Source organism: Alligator mississippiensis, chromosome 5 (genome assembly GCF_030867095.1).
Source record: "Alligator mississippiensis isolate rAllMis1 chromosome 5, rAllMis1, whole genome shotgun sequence".
NCBI classification, from domain to species: Eukaryota; Metazoa; Chordata; order Crocodylia; family Alligatoridae; genus Alligator; species Alligator mississippiensis.
In genome coordinates this window covers 170,694,686-170,712,577 of record NC_081828.1, presented here as the reverse complement: position 1 = coordinate 170,712,577, position 17,892 = coordinate 170,694,686, and the positions used below count along the sequence as shown (strand labels likewise).

General features: G+C 41.1%; 1 protein-coding gene across 2 annotated transcripts in view; it reads left to right on the top strand.

Annotated features, from left to right (window-relative positions):
* Window positions 1-17,892, top strand: part of GLCCI1 (glucocorticoid induced 1) — a 72,673-nt gene that overhangs the window by 41,709 nt on the left and 13,072 nt on the right. The window contains exons 4-6 of one of the 2 annotated variants that reach the window (XM_019497916.2): window positions 299-412; window positions 6,108-6,260; window positions 16,859-17,069. In XM_019497916.2, coding sequence (XP_019353461.1) covers window positions 299-412; window positions 6,108-6,260; window positions 16,859-17,069 — 478 coding nt within the window. Of the gene's footprint in view, window positions 1-295; window positions 413-6,107; window positions 6,261-16,858; window positions 17,070-17,892 lie in introns of both variants that reach the window. The other variant, XM_014603144.3, reaches the window with a different exon arrangement.

The window sequence follows — 17,892 nt, the reverse complement described above, 5'->3', positions numbered from 1 at the left end:
GGCGACAGGGCAATCCCAGTGGCATGTCACTGTTGCTTATTAAGCCACTTGATTAAATAAAAAATTTAAAATGCATCCTGCATGTCATTTTTGTTTGGCAGTTAATCTATACTTGTATGTGCCATCTAGTTTCCCACTTGCAAAGGTGCTGAGTTTTCGCATCTGATCATGGAGGTCACCCACTGGAAACTAAACTTTGCAAGTGGTCCTTTAATAAAATGGGAGTTGTATGCCTCTTTATATAAGTAGTTGTCTGTGCCAAACCTCATCTTATCTTCATTTTGCCTCTTTTCAGCAGATTGCCAAATTGAGGCAGCAGCTCCAACGCAGTAAACAGAGTAGTCGTCATAGTAAAGAGAAAGAACGTCAGTCTCCTCTCCATGGCAACCATATAGCAATCAGTCAGACTCAGGTAAGCAGGCCCTGTTTATATCAGTGGTTACTCTTTTCATCAGAACTGAGCAAATACACTTTTGTCTTTTTCCATTTGATTTTTTGTTGTTGGTTTTTATGGTTTTGGTTTTTTTTGTTTTGTTTTTTTTCCTCCGCATTTTAAGTAATGTTAGAAAAGCTAAGCAGGGCATATCATGCTGCAGTGTGGGGACCCCATGCTTTTTATCAAATAAAAAAATCATGACCCCATGCTTTTTATCAAGTAACAGAAGGAATTGAAGTGATAACAGCTGAAACTTTCAGGAAACATTTGGAAGCAGCTGTTTAAAAACTCTTCTGTGTGGTGAGCAGTAGCAGAGATTTCGGGGGGTGAGCTGGAGAGTCTGCTTTATCTTCTTACCACTATCTGACCACTGCCAGTTAATAATTTGAGAATACTAAATCCTTCTGGACTTCCTTGAAGTGCTATTGGCTTCAGAACCAACCTTTTAGAGAGAGCCCCTCTTTAAAATATGCTGTTCTTCCAAAGTATGTGTATCTACTATCTGTCAGTGGTGGGAACCGCATCCCAGGGAGGGCTGAGGCATCCCTAGGTACTGTTGTCCCTTATCATTTTGGATTACTGCCAATGAGATGTTTGGAACTACTAGTTCCAGGGACAGCTTTTTCACAGGCAGCTGAAGCCCTCACCCTACATATCCTCAGGACTGTAAAAGGTCCCAGAAATAGGGTGACCCTATGACCTGTTTGGCCAGGACACTGCTAATTTGACTGTGTGTTTTTGCTGCAAAGAAAGCCAACTGTTGGCTTGTATTCAGCTTATGGCCTACTGCAACTCCCAGGTCCTTCTCTGCAGAACTACAGCCTACCTAATCCTTCTTCAGTCCATATGTATATCGGTAAGCATGGTGGCACAAGGCTCTCTTCTATGCCGTCTTTTGGTCTTAGTGCTGCTAAAAGTTGTATGCAGCGGTGGATACATCCTCTGGGTCTTTAGAACATCTGAGTGAATGTTCATAAGGCAAGTCTCCCTAAATCAGAAGTGGGAGATCAAGGACTTGCATCCTGCAGAGCATCTTCTCAGACTGAGATCTCCAGAGATCAAAAAGATGAGCAACAAAAAGAAGTGTTGCATCTTCAGTCCTAGTGGGGTGCCTTCCCTGTTTAACATCTTCCTAATTCTGTAAACAATCTTTTTTTTTTTCTTTTGTGTGTGTAAAACTGCCATATGTCTTCCCACTTACTCTGCTGATTCCCAGGAGATTGGAAAGACTCCACATGGCTGATTTTTCTGCTGGTTCTAGCCTGGATGAAGCAGTTCTCATTTCTAGGCCTACTTTCCATATCTTTGTGGAGTTCCAAGATCCTGTTGTTGTTCCCAGACCTGCTCTGCGAAGGCTGGGTGAGGGGATACTTCTCTCAGATCTGAACTCCCTCTGTCTAATACTGTGGGTGTTAGATGGTTCTTAATGACTGAGCAGACTTGCTCCTGCTCCTGTTGAAGATTTAATAAACAATAGAAGGTGGGGCTGTAGAAGACAAACTTGTCTGGCTAAGAGGACCAGGTTCTTGGCTTTTGTGTGAAATTTCATAGACATTAGGGCTGGAAGGGACCTCGGAAGATCGAGTCCAGCCTGCTGCCCCAGGGGCAGGAAGTCAGCTGGGGTCATAGGATCCCAGCAAGATAAACATGCAAATTTATCTTGAAGGCGTTCAAAGTAGGTGCTTGGACCACCTCTGGCAACAGTCTATTCTAGACCATGGGGGCTCATACAGTAAAGAAGTTCTTCCTTATGTCCAGCCTGAAACAGTCCTGGAGGAGTTTGTGACTGTTTGACCTTGTCATCCCCTGGGTTGCTCTGGTGAACAGACGTTCTCCCAAATCCTGGTGAGCACCTTGTATAAACGTATAGGCAGCCACCAGGTCACCCCTGAGCCTGCATTTCTTTCCAGGCTGAAGAGTCCCATGGCTCTCAGCCTCTCATCATAAGGCCTGTTCTCTTGCCCTGTGATCATGTGCGTGGCTCTCCTCTAGACTCTCTCAAGGTTCTCCACATCCTTTTTGAATTGTGGAGCCCAAAACTGGACACGGTACTCCAGCTGCAGCCTCACCAAGGCCAAGTAAAATGGGAGAATGAAGTCCTGGGATTTGCTTGAGAAGCATCTATGGATACAAGCCAGCGTTTTGCTCACTTTACTAGCCGCAGCATCACATTGAAGGCTCATGTTCATCTTGTGGTCAAACATGACCCCCAAGTCCTTTTCATCCACAGAGCTAGCCAGCGTAGCACTGCTGAGCCTATAAGCGTGCTGTGGGTTTTTCCTCCCAAGGTGGAGAACCTCACATTTTTCAGTATTAAACGCCATCAGGTTCTTGTCCGCCCATTTCCTGAGCTTGTCAAGGTCAGCCTGGATCGCCTTCCTGTCCTCAGGTGTGGACGCTTTACCCCAAAGTTTGGTGTCGTCGGTGAACTTGGCCAGTCCACTTCTGATACCAATGTCCACACCATTAGTGAAGATGTTGAATGGTGTTGGCCCAAGGACAGCCTTGAGGGACCCCACTGGTCACAGTGCACCCTGACGATTGACTTCCGTCAGCCACCACCTTCTGGGTCGAACCATGGAGCCAAATCCCCAGCCAGTGGATCATGGTGAAGCTGAGGCCAAAGTTGGCCAGTTTTGCTAAGAGGTGATCACAGGATACGAGATCAAAGGCTTTAAGGTCAAGATATACGACATCAATCACTTCTCCCTTGTCCAGGTGATAGGTAAGAAGAAATATTTCTTTCATTGTAGGACCTCAATTCCAGCAGTACAAAACTGTCTTCTGGATTTGTTACTGAGTTTGTTCAAGGACATTGCTTATGCTCACCCTTCCTCATCCCAATCCCTCTTGCATTTATTCATTTCTAAAAGACCAGTATATTTTTAATTGCCTAGAAGTGCTGGAGGTCCTAAAGTGTTTCCAGAAGTGAGGAACCTGGGCCCTCCGTAAGATCTAAATTTAGTCCCGAGAACCCTGATGCACCTGATATTTGAATCCAAAACTGCTTGTTCACTTCTGCCCATAAAGGTAGCTTTCTTGGTAGATGCCATTTTTGACTGGCAGGGTTGGAGAGATCCAGGCACTAAAGGCAGAACCTCAGTATACAGGCAACCCCTGCTTAATGGTGTTTCACTTAGCACTATTTTGCTATAACGCTCATTTAAAATTGATAGCTGATTTCACTTGGCACTCAGCAAGTTTTGTTATAATGCTCATGGTTGCCATCCTGGGTCATTAAAAACAATTGTGGTCGCCATCTTGGGTCGTCAGATACTTTCGGTTTTGCTTAATGCTTGTTTCACTTAACGCTCTGTTTTTCAGGAACCAATTAAGAGCGCTAAGCAGGGGTTGCCTGTACTATATTCTTCCTAGACAAAGGTCTCTGGACTCATTCCAAGTTCCTGGCCTAAGTGATCATGGAGTTCTAGTAAGACAGCAAATGCACTTCCTGCTGTTCTTTCCAGAACCTTAACTCTTCAGAAAAGAGGCATTATGATGTATAAGATAAGAGGGCTTTCTTTCTCTAAGCACAGAACCAAAGGCTTTCAATCTTCACCCAGAGGCTGGGTGGGTATTGGACTGTGGGTCAAGGTGGAGCCTACAGTAAAAGTTTAAAGCTTTTTACCAGTGTTTAAGTAACATTGGTGGCCTCTTTCAGGAATTCCTTCTTTTTTAGGCATTTTAAAAAGACATCTGGAGCTTCAGTCGCTTCTTGACTAAATACTGAGTCTTCGTTCTAGATTGGCTGCAGTGATCTGAGAAGTTGTCATGAAATTGTTCTCTAGCCTAGACTCCTAAAACCCATCCTTAAGTGAATGGGGCACGGTTTTAAAGTTATCTATGCTAAAACACTAATATGGGAAGTACTGAAAGGAGAAAGAGAAGTTACTTTTAGTAAGTGGAAGTGTTACTTGTATACACATTGGGCTCACCTACACATGCTATTAATCATAGAATCATAGAAAATTAGGGTTGGAAGGGACCTCAGGAAGTTATCTAGTCCAACCCCCTGTTCAAAGCAGGATCATCCCCAACTAGATGATTTGAGCCAGGGCTTTGTCAAGCTGGGCCTTAACCTCCAAAGATGGAGATTCCATCACCTCTCTCAGTAACCCGTTCCAATACTTCATCACCTTCCTAACAAGAGAGTTTTTCCTAATATCCACCCTAAACTTCCCTTGCTGTTACTTGAGACCATTGCTCATTGTTCTGTCATCTGCCAACGCTAAAAACAGTCTAGCTCAGCTGGATCAGGCCCATGGTGAAACATATTTTGTGAAACTGCAGTTTTAGAGAGAAGTAAGGGCTTGTCTCTCTGCAAGTTTGTGTACACAGAGCCAATAATCTGATGGGTATATAATCAGCAGTATATGGAGATGAGAGCTAACAGACCTGTTAACAAGGATGTTAGCTCTGGACACAAATCAACAGTTTGAGAACTGAAACTAAGTGTCACAGAGATGTTTAATGGGATCTTGTAGACTGAGCAGTGAGTCCCATTAGTAGAGTGGTTTCTTTAATCTTTACTAGTCTCTAGAGGAGCCTTTGGGAACCCCATAAGATTGGGCCCCTAATACAGTGCATGGCCTGTTGTGACCTATTTATAAAACTTTTCAAAAAAAGTTATGTGAATACATTGTCTCAAATAGTATATAATTAGAAGCTATAAATCCCTATTTCATGATCATATGTTTGAGGTTTAACATATCTTAAAACTATCTTTATATAGGCTAATTTTTTTTAAAAGCATTTTAACAAAAAAAAATAAAAAACATGATTTAAATAAAAATCTGGTTTAAATAAAAAATCCATTATGATGATGTGGTGGTGGTGGTTTTCCACTTTGGCTGTATGGGTCCCACTATGACAAACTCTGAACTTAAGCACATGAAACCAGTTACAAACCACTGAACAAAATCCTTGTTTTGCATTTTACTGTAAACCAGTCAAAAAAAGGAAAGAGGTATGAGGAGAATGTTAAAATCGCATGTCTAGCCACTGGATGCCATGGAATAATTGGTAAAGTTGTGCATATCTTTGGACCAACATATATAGTAAACTAGTGGCATCAGAGTAATCCTGTAGACCAGAGGAGTTTGGCCACTGCCAGTGAAATCCCATGTCTGCAGGCCGGATCCAAAAGATTCCTTGGGCTGGATCCAGCACTTGAGCCAATAGGTTGCCAGTCCCTGCTACGGGGAATATGAAAGACCTTTGACGAGAGAATACATTCAGTTAATCTTTTACTCTGTCTACTTTTTTTTTTCCCCTATCCTTTAGATATTGGATGTTTTTCAATTTGATGTTGTTTCCCCTCTGTATTCTGCAAGCCACACTTTTGAATGACCTAGGAAGAAGTGTACATGCCACCTCTTGAACTCCTGCAAAACTATGTACCCATTTTACTCATTTACTTTAAAAATGAATATTAGTAGCATTTATATTGTGTAACCTTTAAACCAGTGTATTTTTTTCTTTCCTGGCTTTGTAGTGGTAGATATACACACATTCAAAATGAAGAAGTTCCTATGCAGGTTTTAAAACTAATGCATGTTTGTTTCACTTTACCTTTTTAGTTGTACTAATTCCATTAATACTGACCTTTTATTTGATGAAGCTATCTTAATTACAAATCTAAACTAGTTGTTTGTGTCATTTATTTTTATAGGCTTCTATCTCAAGGTCAGTCCCTATGCCTCTGTCGAACATTTCAGTGCCAAAATCAACCATTTCACGTATGCCGTGTAATGTAGAAGGAATAAGTCCTGAATTAGAAAAAGTGTTCATTAAAGAAAACAGTGGGAAGGAAGAAGTATCTAAGGTAAGGTTATATTTATATATTTTGGTAATTTTTAATTGTCAGAATCTAGGAATGAGTATAAATTTCTAGAATGACTGAATAAAATTTTACATTAGGATTAGATTTAGGGCTGATCTAAATTATTCTGATGTACATTTTTCAATCTTAAAACGTTTATTTTTGACTAAACATTTTTATTGTCTACTTCCCATCGAAAATAAACATGCACATAATAAATGTGTTGTCTTAGTTCTACCTCCAAAGATTGGATAAGAAGCTATGCATTATTCTGCCTGCCTTTATGACCGTATGGTTAGAGTTGTAATCTGCTAAAGTCCAAGGATTAATAAATATTGGGTTACTTACTAGACAAATTATTGTTGTGAATTTTGCCTTTCAATTTGACCAAGTTATTTCTGTACCTGTAGGATTCAGTCCTTTAAGTTAATAAATGCTCTTGCTCTTAACCAGTCAAGTAGTTTACTTAAATACTTTGATAGTTGAGTGCTTTTATGTAGCAAAATGAGAGCACTCAGCAAAATGTTAAATCAAACCTTTCTGTAAAACCAGTAATTTGGTTTTATCACTTTTTCTTGGATTGGTATTTCACACTTTAATACATCTCACCATTTGGGCACTTTTCCCGATTTTTATAATTTTTAAAATATTCCCCCTTCCCTTTCACTTTATCTCATTCCTTCGAATTATGCTGCTTATCCTGTCTTAAATAACACTGCTTTATATATTTCAACGTAGTTTAAAATAATAGTCCTGGCTACTACCTTGGAAGACAAAGGGAGGACTACTGGCTTTTTATGCTACTCTATGAAAGTAGACAAGAAAATAAACTCATACAGCAGTTTCTCCCAGTGTGACTATCAATGTATCCATCTGCCTAATGCTTATTCTGCTCTGAAACCCTTCCACTTAGTCAACAGCTTTTTGTTAATGTGGTTCCCCGAACTGAACCAAGTATTATAGACACAGTTGTTCAAAGACCTGGCTAGAGGGGCTGTTATCTTCTTGCCTCTGAATTTACTGATCAAAATATCATTGTTCCCTTTTCCCCTCTGCAGGGCCATCCATAGGGGGGAGCGGGGTGAATTGGGGCACTCACCTTGCCCCCCGCACTTTGGGGGGCCCCACACTTGCTGGCTCTGCGTCCAGCCGCTCACTACCTCCTCCTACCCTGCCACCGCCGATGCTGCCACTGCCAATGGTGGTGGCAGCTTCTTCGGGTCTGGGGCCCGTGGGATCAGAGCAGGGCGGGGCCCTGCATGAGCTGATTTGCCCCGGGCCCTGCACCCTGCTTGGGTTAGCTTTGCCCCCCCTATAACACTACATTTCACATTTTAAGATTAATCTTTTTGTCCAGTATAATTCTTAAGTCTCTCTAAGTATCACTGCTTTAAAGGTTTCCTCATCCAGTTAATACTTGTGTTAGATTCTGTTCCCTTAAATGTTGTTAATAATGTTAATGATTGATAATGTATTTTTAGATGTATTTGTTTTCTAGTTTATTAACAACATGTAGATAAGTTTGGGTGTAGCCTAGGGCCATATTAAACTGGATTTGGCTTCATTGCTTATCAAAGCCAAAATTTAGCCCTGTTTCTATTCTGTCTTAATTTGATACTTTGGGACAAGTCCTAATTGAAGCTGCCTTGGACATTTCAGCACCTAAAAATAGGCGTCCCCAAGAACGTAGACCAAATAGCTGGGGGTAGACTCCAGACCAAATAGCTGGGGGTAGACTCCTGTTAGATTTAGTGAAGTGACTGAGGGTCGAACCTGATGATCTGTTTAGGTCCCTTCCGACCCTAAGCACTATGAAACTTCACATCTAGATGCCAAAGGCCCAGTGAAATGGAATAGGTAGCTTCTTCTGAAGGACAGTTCAGAGTATCTGGAGGCACCTGGAGCTAGGCAGTAGGAAACACCTGAACAAAGAGTATGTCTGAATTGCTGCTTTTCTCCAAAACTTAGGTGCCTGGCTTGGGGCACATTAAGTATTTCTGATTGCTCGAAGTTCATTGTGCCTTGTTGCTCTTTTCTGATATATAACTGACTTTAAGGGATTCAAACTTGCCTCTTCCTTCCAACCATTTTCTTACCACTAGTTGTTAAAGAATAGTCTGCATTGGGCTACCTTCTAGCCTTCCTGTTTAAATAAATAAATAAATGTGAACCTGTTGGCTTTCAGGAGTGCCAGAATTGAGGGTAGACAGTAAAGTAAGCAAAAAGAAGCCTGACTTGAGTCCAATGGTTATGTTTTTGTCTGGGAGGGAGAGACTAGGTCCCTGTTCTTAAGTTTATTTCTGTGCTGTTTCCTTTTTTTAACTAGTGGCAGTGGTGTAAAAAGCTTAAGCATTCTCTTAGGTCAGGCATCTGCAACCTACCACTCCTGGAGCCATTTGATCTGGCCTGTGGATGTGGAGCTGTGGCAGCAGGCTTCAGCAGCATTGCTTTCCCCACCACTGCAGAGAGAACCACAGGCAACAGGTATCCCTGTGCCATCCCTGGTAAAAGTGTAGGTGGCAGCTGGGTCCTAGTTCCCACCTGTTTTTTCAACTCAAACTGGGTCACTTCTGATCACAGCCCAAAAAGGTTGCTAACTGCTGCACTTGGCTCTTATACAAAGGCAGGCAGACACTGTCACCATCCCCATCAGCTATACGTTTGAGTGGAAATACTGTGGTTGCTGCGCTGCATACTGAACTGAATGCTGTCAGCTTGAGTTAGACACACAGCACACCAATTGACCGTGCTTCTCTGGGAACAAAAGCAGAGTTGGGGCGTCTCCTCGGCTCTGTTCTGAATTTCAAGAGGGCTTTGAGAATTAGAATCTGGATCAATAATTCTCAACCAGGATGTTGTGGCACCCTGTGGTGCTGTGAGATCCTTTTTAGGGATGCTGTGGGGTGCTGCAGAATATTGGCACTTAGCTGTGTAAAGACCTACACGATTCACAAAATAAACCCAGAGATTTCAGACAGGAATCCATAGTGTCAAAGACATTCTGACCAGTTATGGTTTTTGCAACAGTTTTTTGCAACAGAAGACTTTCCATTGTTGAAAAAAAGTGCAAGCTAAGAGCTGGTATTTTCTGAGCAGCGCCTCAAGTTTGATAAGGTTAAGAACCACTCAGGATTGCTTATGAATATGTACCAGAGCTAAAGCTAGATACCTAAGGATCGTTCAAATCCAAAATGGTGGTGTCAAATGAATTTAGATGCCTCATGATTTTTATTTATTTATTTTGCCTGCCAGATGCAGCTGGTAGACCCAAACCAGTGCCCAGGCAGCTGTGGTGGGGGGCCCCACCCAGCTGCCCAAAGGGGTGTTTGGAGGCACCCTGGCCCAGATCTAGCCATGTGGGGAAGGGGGTATAGCCTGGCCCCAAGTTGGCTGGGCAAAAGGAAGGTGACACGTGTTGGCCCTGAACCAGCTGTACAGAAGGAAGGGTGGCATGCATGGCCCAGGCCCGATCTGGCTGTGTTGGGGGAGTTTTGTGACTTAGCTGCAACTCACTGGGATTCTGGCAGCAGAGCGGAGTGGTGGTATTAGCCGCCACTGCTCCCCTGCTGCAAAATTTCCCAACCAGTAGGGAGCCCTGTGGCTGGAGGCTGAGCACCTCTACTCTAGAAGCTTATATATTTTTCTCAGTATTTTATTAGGGATAGGAATTAGACATTATAATGCTTACTTTAAGGATTTAGGTTATTGTGAGGTTTTACTACTTTCCTAGACTTCTCAAAAATAATCATGCCTTTGGGGCAAGTGTCTAGCACTCCAGACAGGTGTCTAAGACTGTTGCCCCCATAGAGGCCTGATCTTGTAGCTGTGTGAAGTACTTGCAGAAGCCATTGTTGTTTCATATCAGACCTTTCTGTATTCCAGTCCCATGTTGAGTTTTTAAAATAAAAAAGGAGGTGGGCGTAACATTATAGGACTGGAATTTTTTCCAAAATTATTATTAAAAAATAAAGAAAGTAGATAATTTGTTTATTATGTCTATACTGCTTCACCTTGACATTCTTTGGGGGATATTATAGTTAATTGAACCTAAGCAAGGTTTATCTTCTGCAATCGGCATGACTGGGTGGGGAGGGAGTCTAGTCTTAGATTTGAGTACTTGAAGTGATGGCTCAGCTCTGGTTTCAGCCCAATAGCAGCCTGGTCTCAGAGGGAAAGGGAGCATGGCTTAGCCTGTGGTGTGTAGCTGGCCCCAGCCTCTCCCTGCAGGAGGGCGTGGCCTGGCTCTATGGGGAAGGGGGGCATAGCATAGCTGTGTGTGGGGATTGGGCATTTGTGGCCCCAAGCCAGCCCCTCCGGGAGGGGGTGCATGGCCTGGCCTGGCCTGGCCTGGCCTGGCCCTGATCCAGATGTGGGGGAGGGGTTGTGGCCCAGCTGCAACTGGTAGTGCAGGGTTTGGGAATTAGGAAACAGGGTGCATGACCATATTAACGACCCCTACGACCCCTGCTACCATATTTCTTGTTCCTTGGGGAACCCTGAGGGCCAGATGTGATGGCTCTGAGGGCTGCATTTGGCTTGTGGGCCAGAGGTTAAACACCCCGCTCTATCAGAACGCTAATGCAAATGATTTGATTCTTTATTTAAAAAAAAAAAAAAAAAAAGGTAAAAAAAAGAACAAGCTGAAATTCCCAGTCAGTTTCTATGAGTTTATGACCAGGAGATATGAATTAGTTACTCCATTTATTCAGTTTAAAATTGTGAGAATACCTAGTTTTAATGTACTTTATACATTATGGGTGTGACTCATGGAATGTAATTCTGAAACATTTGTTTTGTTTTTGTTTTTTGTTTTTTTACTATTTAAACTAAAAAAAAACAAAACAAACCCCAGGTCAAACTTAAGCAAAAGCTTTGCTTACATTAAACTGTACCAAAAAAATTAAAGGTTACAGTTAATATTTTTTCAGGTTTCTAAATGTGCATTCCTTGCAGCATAAAAAGGCTTAGGTTAATATGAAGGGAAAGTAGAATTCTTCAGAAACAAAATCATCTATGGAATATCCGCAGGCAGTTTTGAAGTAGTAAACACTATTTGGCATGTACAGAATTACTTATTTTCATTCATACTTGTATACATGCATAGCTTATTATTAATGTCTTAAGTTTTTTTTGTGTGCATCTATCTCACCTTGTATGTACACCGTTTTATAATTACTATAATATATTGTGTGCACCACATTATATAATTACACATAAGTATATGGTGCATATTATAGTATGATATATATTTATGTAATATACATAAATATTAAAATGTTGTATTGTTAATGTGTGCATCTGAGAGAATGAATGAAAACTTATTTTCCAAAATTATAGCTTTAATGGCAAGATGAAGTATTTGGTATACGATATATTTCTTGATTATGTAATATTTTTGCCAATCTAAATTCTAATATTTAGATATGGTGGCACCGATTTTTGCTCATATTTTCAGTAGTTTTAGGACACTTGTAGTGAAATAGTTATGCTGTCACTGCCTCACAGTCCCACCCCTTGATCTTGGCTTTGACCTCCTGTCCCACTCTCAAACACCACTTCCTACCTGCCCAGGGCCCCATCCCACATTGGGAGTTTTGGTGAGCAGTTGTGCAAGGGGGTGTGTTGACTTGGCCTGCAACAGCTCAGCAGAACTCCCTATGTTGCCAACCCCTGGCTTAAGGCAACCAGTCAAAGGTGAAATAATATCAGAATTAACACTTGTGTGACTTTAATTCAGACACCAAATGCATATGCTATATTTACTTCAATATAAGATGACCCTGAATATGTGGTGACCTACCAATAATTTGATTGTATATATGGAGAACTTATAAATGTGTTATATATTTCCATATATAGAATATAACTTTTGTTGGTTTGCCTGGAATTTGTCCCCTTCCCACTGCTACAGCAGAAATTTTTTTTTAATGTGGGGGTCAGGTAGTCTCCCCCCAGCTTGTTCCCTTCTTACTTACTGTCAGATCATGCTCTCCCTGAGCACATGAAAGTGAGGGGGCACATTTGAAAACACTGACCTTGAAATAAACATATCTGTAGTAATTCACATATAGGCAAATTACTATAGGTAGCGCTACACTTGATTCATTCAGAATTGATGCATGTAACTGTTTTAGAAACTGCTGCTTGTTTTAGTACAGGTTCTCCATAAACACATTTTTAAGCAGCACTGACTACTTGTATAGGGTACAAACTATGTATAATATTAGTTGACAGCCAAAAGGCTCATGCTGTATCATATAGTTCAAGAATTGTCAACTGGAGGTATGGGTGGGTGTGGACGGAGCTCTGCTGCCTCCCAGGAGCAGAGCCAGGGCGGGTTGAAGGCAGCGGCACCCCTCTGTGAGGTGGGGAAGCTTGCACACAGTGGCTACCCCACCAGCCCAGGGAGCTTCCACACCCTGCCCCAGCTCTGCTTCTGGACAGTGTCAGTGCACTGTCCCTGCCTCCTGGCTCTGCATCTGGCTCTCCCAGCTCTGTATCCCTGTCTCCTGGCATCCGGCTGTCTGTGGTACTTTGATTAAAAAAAAAAAAAAAAAAAAAAAAGTTGAAAACTTTTGTTTATAGTTCATTGGGCTGAGCCCCAGCAGAATCAACAGCATTTCAAGACATGGTGACCCCACAGCATAGCAATGCTCACTATGTGGGTGTACTCCAAATACTGCTCAGTATGTGCATGTACCCCGCCCACCCACAAACAGTCCATATCCTAATTAGCCACCCTGTCATGACTGGAACCAGGTGTTCTTGTCATAAGTCCTGGGATCCTCCAAAATTTTATATGCAGATGAGGCACAGGGCAACCACATGGAGGGTGGGGCTGGCTACAGCTAATCATGTGCCAGACTGAGAGGAGGTGACAGGGATTGTGGGTGAACTGTTTGGGGCCCCATTTTGTGATGTTTGCTAGACATTTAAGGCTGGTGGAGAAACGGGAATTATTGGAAATGGGAAAGAAAGCCTCAGCTCAGCTGTGGGAGTGAAGAGGAAGTAAAAAATCTATGCAGTCTAGTAGCTCACCATTTCTGCAAAGAGTTGGTGCTAAAGGGGGTTGAGCTCAGTGGGCATATAATAAAATGGGCTGTACTAACCTGTTTTTGTGGTAAATTGACTGAGATTGGGTTAGGTAAAGAACTGTGGATGGGTGCATTTTTTGTAATAGGTGCAAGGGCTTTTTGTGTGGTTTAAGGTATGTGAAGGAAAGCTTATGCTAGATTCTATGTGTGTTTGTAGTATGTAGATAGATTGATAAATGCACACTGTATCTAGCATAAGCTTTCTTTCTGACACCTGAAACCACACTTAAAGCCTGTGCAGCCATTACAATAAATGAGTATGTATATATAGTTTTGTATGAATGGATGTATACAAACATAGATACAGCAACTCCCACTTAGTGCTCTTGATTGGCTCTCAAAAAAGGAGTTCTAAGTGGAAACAGTGTTAATCAAAACTGAAAGGTTTTGATGAACCAGGATGGTGACCATGAGCATTATGATGAAACGCGTTGAGTGCCAGGTAGAATCGAGTATCAATGTAAAATGAGCCTTCTAGAGAAATAACACTAAGCGGAACGGCGTTAAGCAGGGTTTGCCTGTGTATGGGCCATGTGCTTATAGTCATGCTCAGTATTGACTGCGCTTAAATAAATTTCACAGTTGGTTTCCCTTACTGAGCACATGCTTGTTTGGCAGCAGTTTAATGATAGACAGTGTATTTTAATGAGGCTTTCTTATCTGCAAATGTAAGATGAGGGGCTTTTTTCCCCATTATGATTTGGGGGAGCATCTCATCTTGTACTTGAGTAAATATGGTATATTGTTAAAAGTCTTTCTTACATTAATGCATACCTTTTTCATAGGACCTCTTTTTTCATTATGCATTATGGAGAATTCATTTAATGAGTAGCTGTTTCGTACTGTATTTTCAATACACAGTCTGCATCTCCCTTCCCCCTCCTCCCCTACCCCCAAACCAGCTGGGGAAAATCGGGGTGTGCATTATATGCAAGGAAAAGGTTTTCCCTCAGCACTAGTAAACATCCCTAGACCTGGCACATGGCTCCAGAGACGGCATGTGGCCCTGGAGCCCGCGTGCAGGGTTGGACCCAGCATGCAGCCCCAGTACTGGCTTGATGGATTGGGCCCTACAGTGCAGCTCCCAGCCCTGGAGACCCCAGATTGCTGGTACTTATCTGTACTCCAATGTAAGTCTTTTTTTTTCCTTGGGGCCTTCCAAAATAAGATGCGTGTTATGTGAGAAAATATGGTACACACTTCAAACTTTTGTTCTGAAGACAGAACTGTTGATTTCTTCAAGGACTTCTGTCTGTGGTGCTTATTCTTATGGTATGTGAGGTTTTGTTTTTGCAAACCACTGAGAGAGATGAGGGGATGACACTATCCCCATTTTATTAGGAGAAAATAAGACACAGAGATGTTTAAGGTCAAAACTATCCCCTAATTTTGGGTGCTTGAGTTTTTTGGGTTTTCCTCCCACCCCTTTGGATTTTTTGTGAGAATTTTGAGTACTATATAAAATGTGAAGTGTCCAAAAAGCACATTTGCTTTAACCATAAAGTTATTCTGTCTATTTCTACAGTTCTTTCTATTTTACCAACAGGTCAGGTCTGTCATCTGAAATGAAGTGTCTTGTGAGGGGGGACAATAGTATATAATTGTGTAATTGCAAATTGTATTGTAATGCATACATAGGTAGGGGCCAAATTTAGGTTGCACAGATGTTTCCTGTATTTTAAGTGCATGAGTCTGCAACCCAAATGGCATTTTTAATATAGGAGGTTGTAATTTCCAAGGTTCCTATTACTAAAGTGTGCCTTTTTAAGAATTAATGTGGATGACCATGCAGATGTTGGTCACCATACAGATGACCATATGCTTCATCAGAAGGGTTGAAACTTACAAATTCACTACACAGACCATTGTCCCTTGGTCCGAGTATCATAGTAGGTTGTTCTCATCTACATTGACAAGAATTATAGGGCGGTTAGGTACTTGGTGGATTTCACAGGTGTTAAAAGTAGAGGAATTTGGGTTCCATTCTCATTTCTTTAGGACTTTATGCTACTGGTGGTCACAGTTCCTTTAACTTCTCCCTTCCAACCTATCTTTGTCTGTCTCACCTTTCCCTGTACCTGGCTTCTCATCCAGTTGCATTCTTCTTGCATAGTCCATCCTAATCTCCATTTCTCCATCTGTCTGTCTCAGCCACTTTGCTCAGTAGATGTTTGTTTCAACCCCTCTCAAATATTTCCCCACACCATCCCAGCTCTAGTTACAAATTTCCCTTCTTCTGTTCTCTAGTCTCCATTCTCAGGCTTATAAATTGATGAAATCTGGGTGGATTTTCATGGAGACTTGAAAAGGCAAATCTCTTATACAAAGGCCCCATCTAAATTTCAAGTCAATCTGGGTGGGGCCTTTGTGTAAGAGTGATTGGCAGACTAAAACTGTTTAAAGAAATATTGGCACAGTACAGCTGTTTAAAGAAAAATCACTTGACATTTTTAACATAAGACACATTTTTCCTACTCTTATTCTTGGAAAGGGCTGAGCTATTTTGGACGGAAGTTTCCCAAAAATCAGTCTGAGGAAGAAAACCAACATACAAAATATCTGCGTGATCTGTTAAATTTTGACAAGGTGATAAGTGCCTGAAAGCAGAGCCTTATAAAGGGAAGTATTAGGTAACTGTACTAATGGGTATGCTACAAGTCCTCCACATAATAGTTTGTGTGGATGACTTCAAAATACGTTGGTGTTAATAGGCCATTGGTTCTTAACTTACAATAGAAAACTGCATCTGCACATACATTATCCTGTTCTAATGCCACAGTTGAGATAATGGGGTGGTTTGAGAAGAAATAATTAAAGATGAGCCATGCATGTGCGTATTGGAGAGAATGCAGTAAAATTATCGTAGAAAGCTACAAAGGAATGGACTTGCCATATGTGACAGTTTCTTGGAAATAGGTTTGTATTTGCTACTTTATTCTGGGTAGACTGTCAAAGCTTGGGAGGCAAAGGGGAAAAGAGACTTTCTTTACTAATTAAAACTAAGCAGCCAAAAACATAAAAATTGATCACGTGGAGACTTTTGTTAAGGCATTTTCCTTTTTTAATTATAGTAACATTAAAAATCACACTAGTAGTTTTTCTTGTTGAATAACTTTTTATTATTTAATCTTGCCCAAGATCTTGTACTGTTACTCTTTGGATGTGCAGTTAAGTTGTTTTGCTAGTTTTTTTAAAACTGTATTGATGTTAGCACATGGAGATAAACTGATGAAATGTTGCAAGTTCAAAAAATCATTTAAGACTATATATTTTCAGCCACAGTTGGCTTGGAGCTTTCACATTCTGCGCAATTATTAGTATAGTGTATACATTCCCTCTTTGTACAAAAGTAACTTTTTTTTTAATTACATTTTTTAAAAATGAAAATAGTGCAGGTTCTTTGAAGGCAACTTATAAAGCCTTTCTCTTAATAAAGAGCTCCACAAACAAAAGGCTTTAAGATTACACAGTAGTGGTCCAGTTCTAAAGTATTATTTTTTCTTTCAGCCCTTGGATATACCTGATGGTCGAAGAGCACCTTTACCAGCTCACTATCGTAGCAGTAGCACACGTAGCATTGATACACAGACTCCGTCTGTTCAAGAGCGCAGCAGTAGCTGCAGCAGCCATTCACCATGTGTTTCACCTTTTTGCCCTCCTGAGTCTCAGGATGGGAGTCCATGCTCAACAGAAGATTTACTGTATGACCGGGATAAAGGTGAGAGTAAAATGGTCCACTTAAGCACACTGAGATGGCATGTGGTGTCCTGCTTTTACTACTACCTTCATTTTACTCATTACATCATTTATTTTATTATTTTTTGTTTGCTTGTGGAGGGATTGCAATTAAAGACTGGTCTTAAAATCGGTTTTGTTTGTTTACATATGTTTTCCCCTCTTGTTTGTGAACCTTCACAAACATCTTCCATAAATACGTCAGAGGAGCACAGCAAATGGTCGTAACTTTTTATGAAGATTAGCACATGAAGAATTCAGAAAGCTTACATGTATGTGTGTTAAAAATAGCTTCATGAAGGATAATGGTAGAATTGGTGTTCATCCTATGGGTTGGTTACTTGCTGATCAAAAGGTTGAATTTATTAATATGTTTTTGAACCTTCTTGAAAGTATGAGTTCATTTTTTTCTAACATTGCTTTTTTTAACCAGCTGAGCAGCAGTAGTTAACAATTTGTATTTTCTGATGGAGTAGGTTCTAATTTAGGTTGGGCTGTGTTGTGTAACAAAACAAGATTTCTGAATGATTTGTTATATGTAAACTGTTAAACTTACTGTTAATATCTTTATTTTTTTTTCTTGTTAAGTTGATAAAAGGCAACATAGCTTGGCAGAGAGAATAACCTAAAATCCTGCTATTTGAAAGAGTGAGTTGATAGACAACTCGTGTATTACAGAATGATGTAGCAGTCTGAAACATGAGTTTTGGATAATACTATTGGCTAATGAATGGTTTTTTGATTCCGGGTAACTAATCAAAACCTAAATTGGCCAGAGACAGACTCCATTTTGTGGGGAGGACACA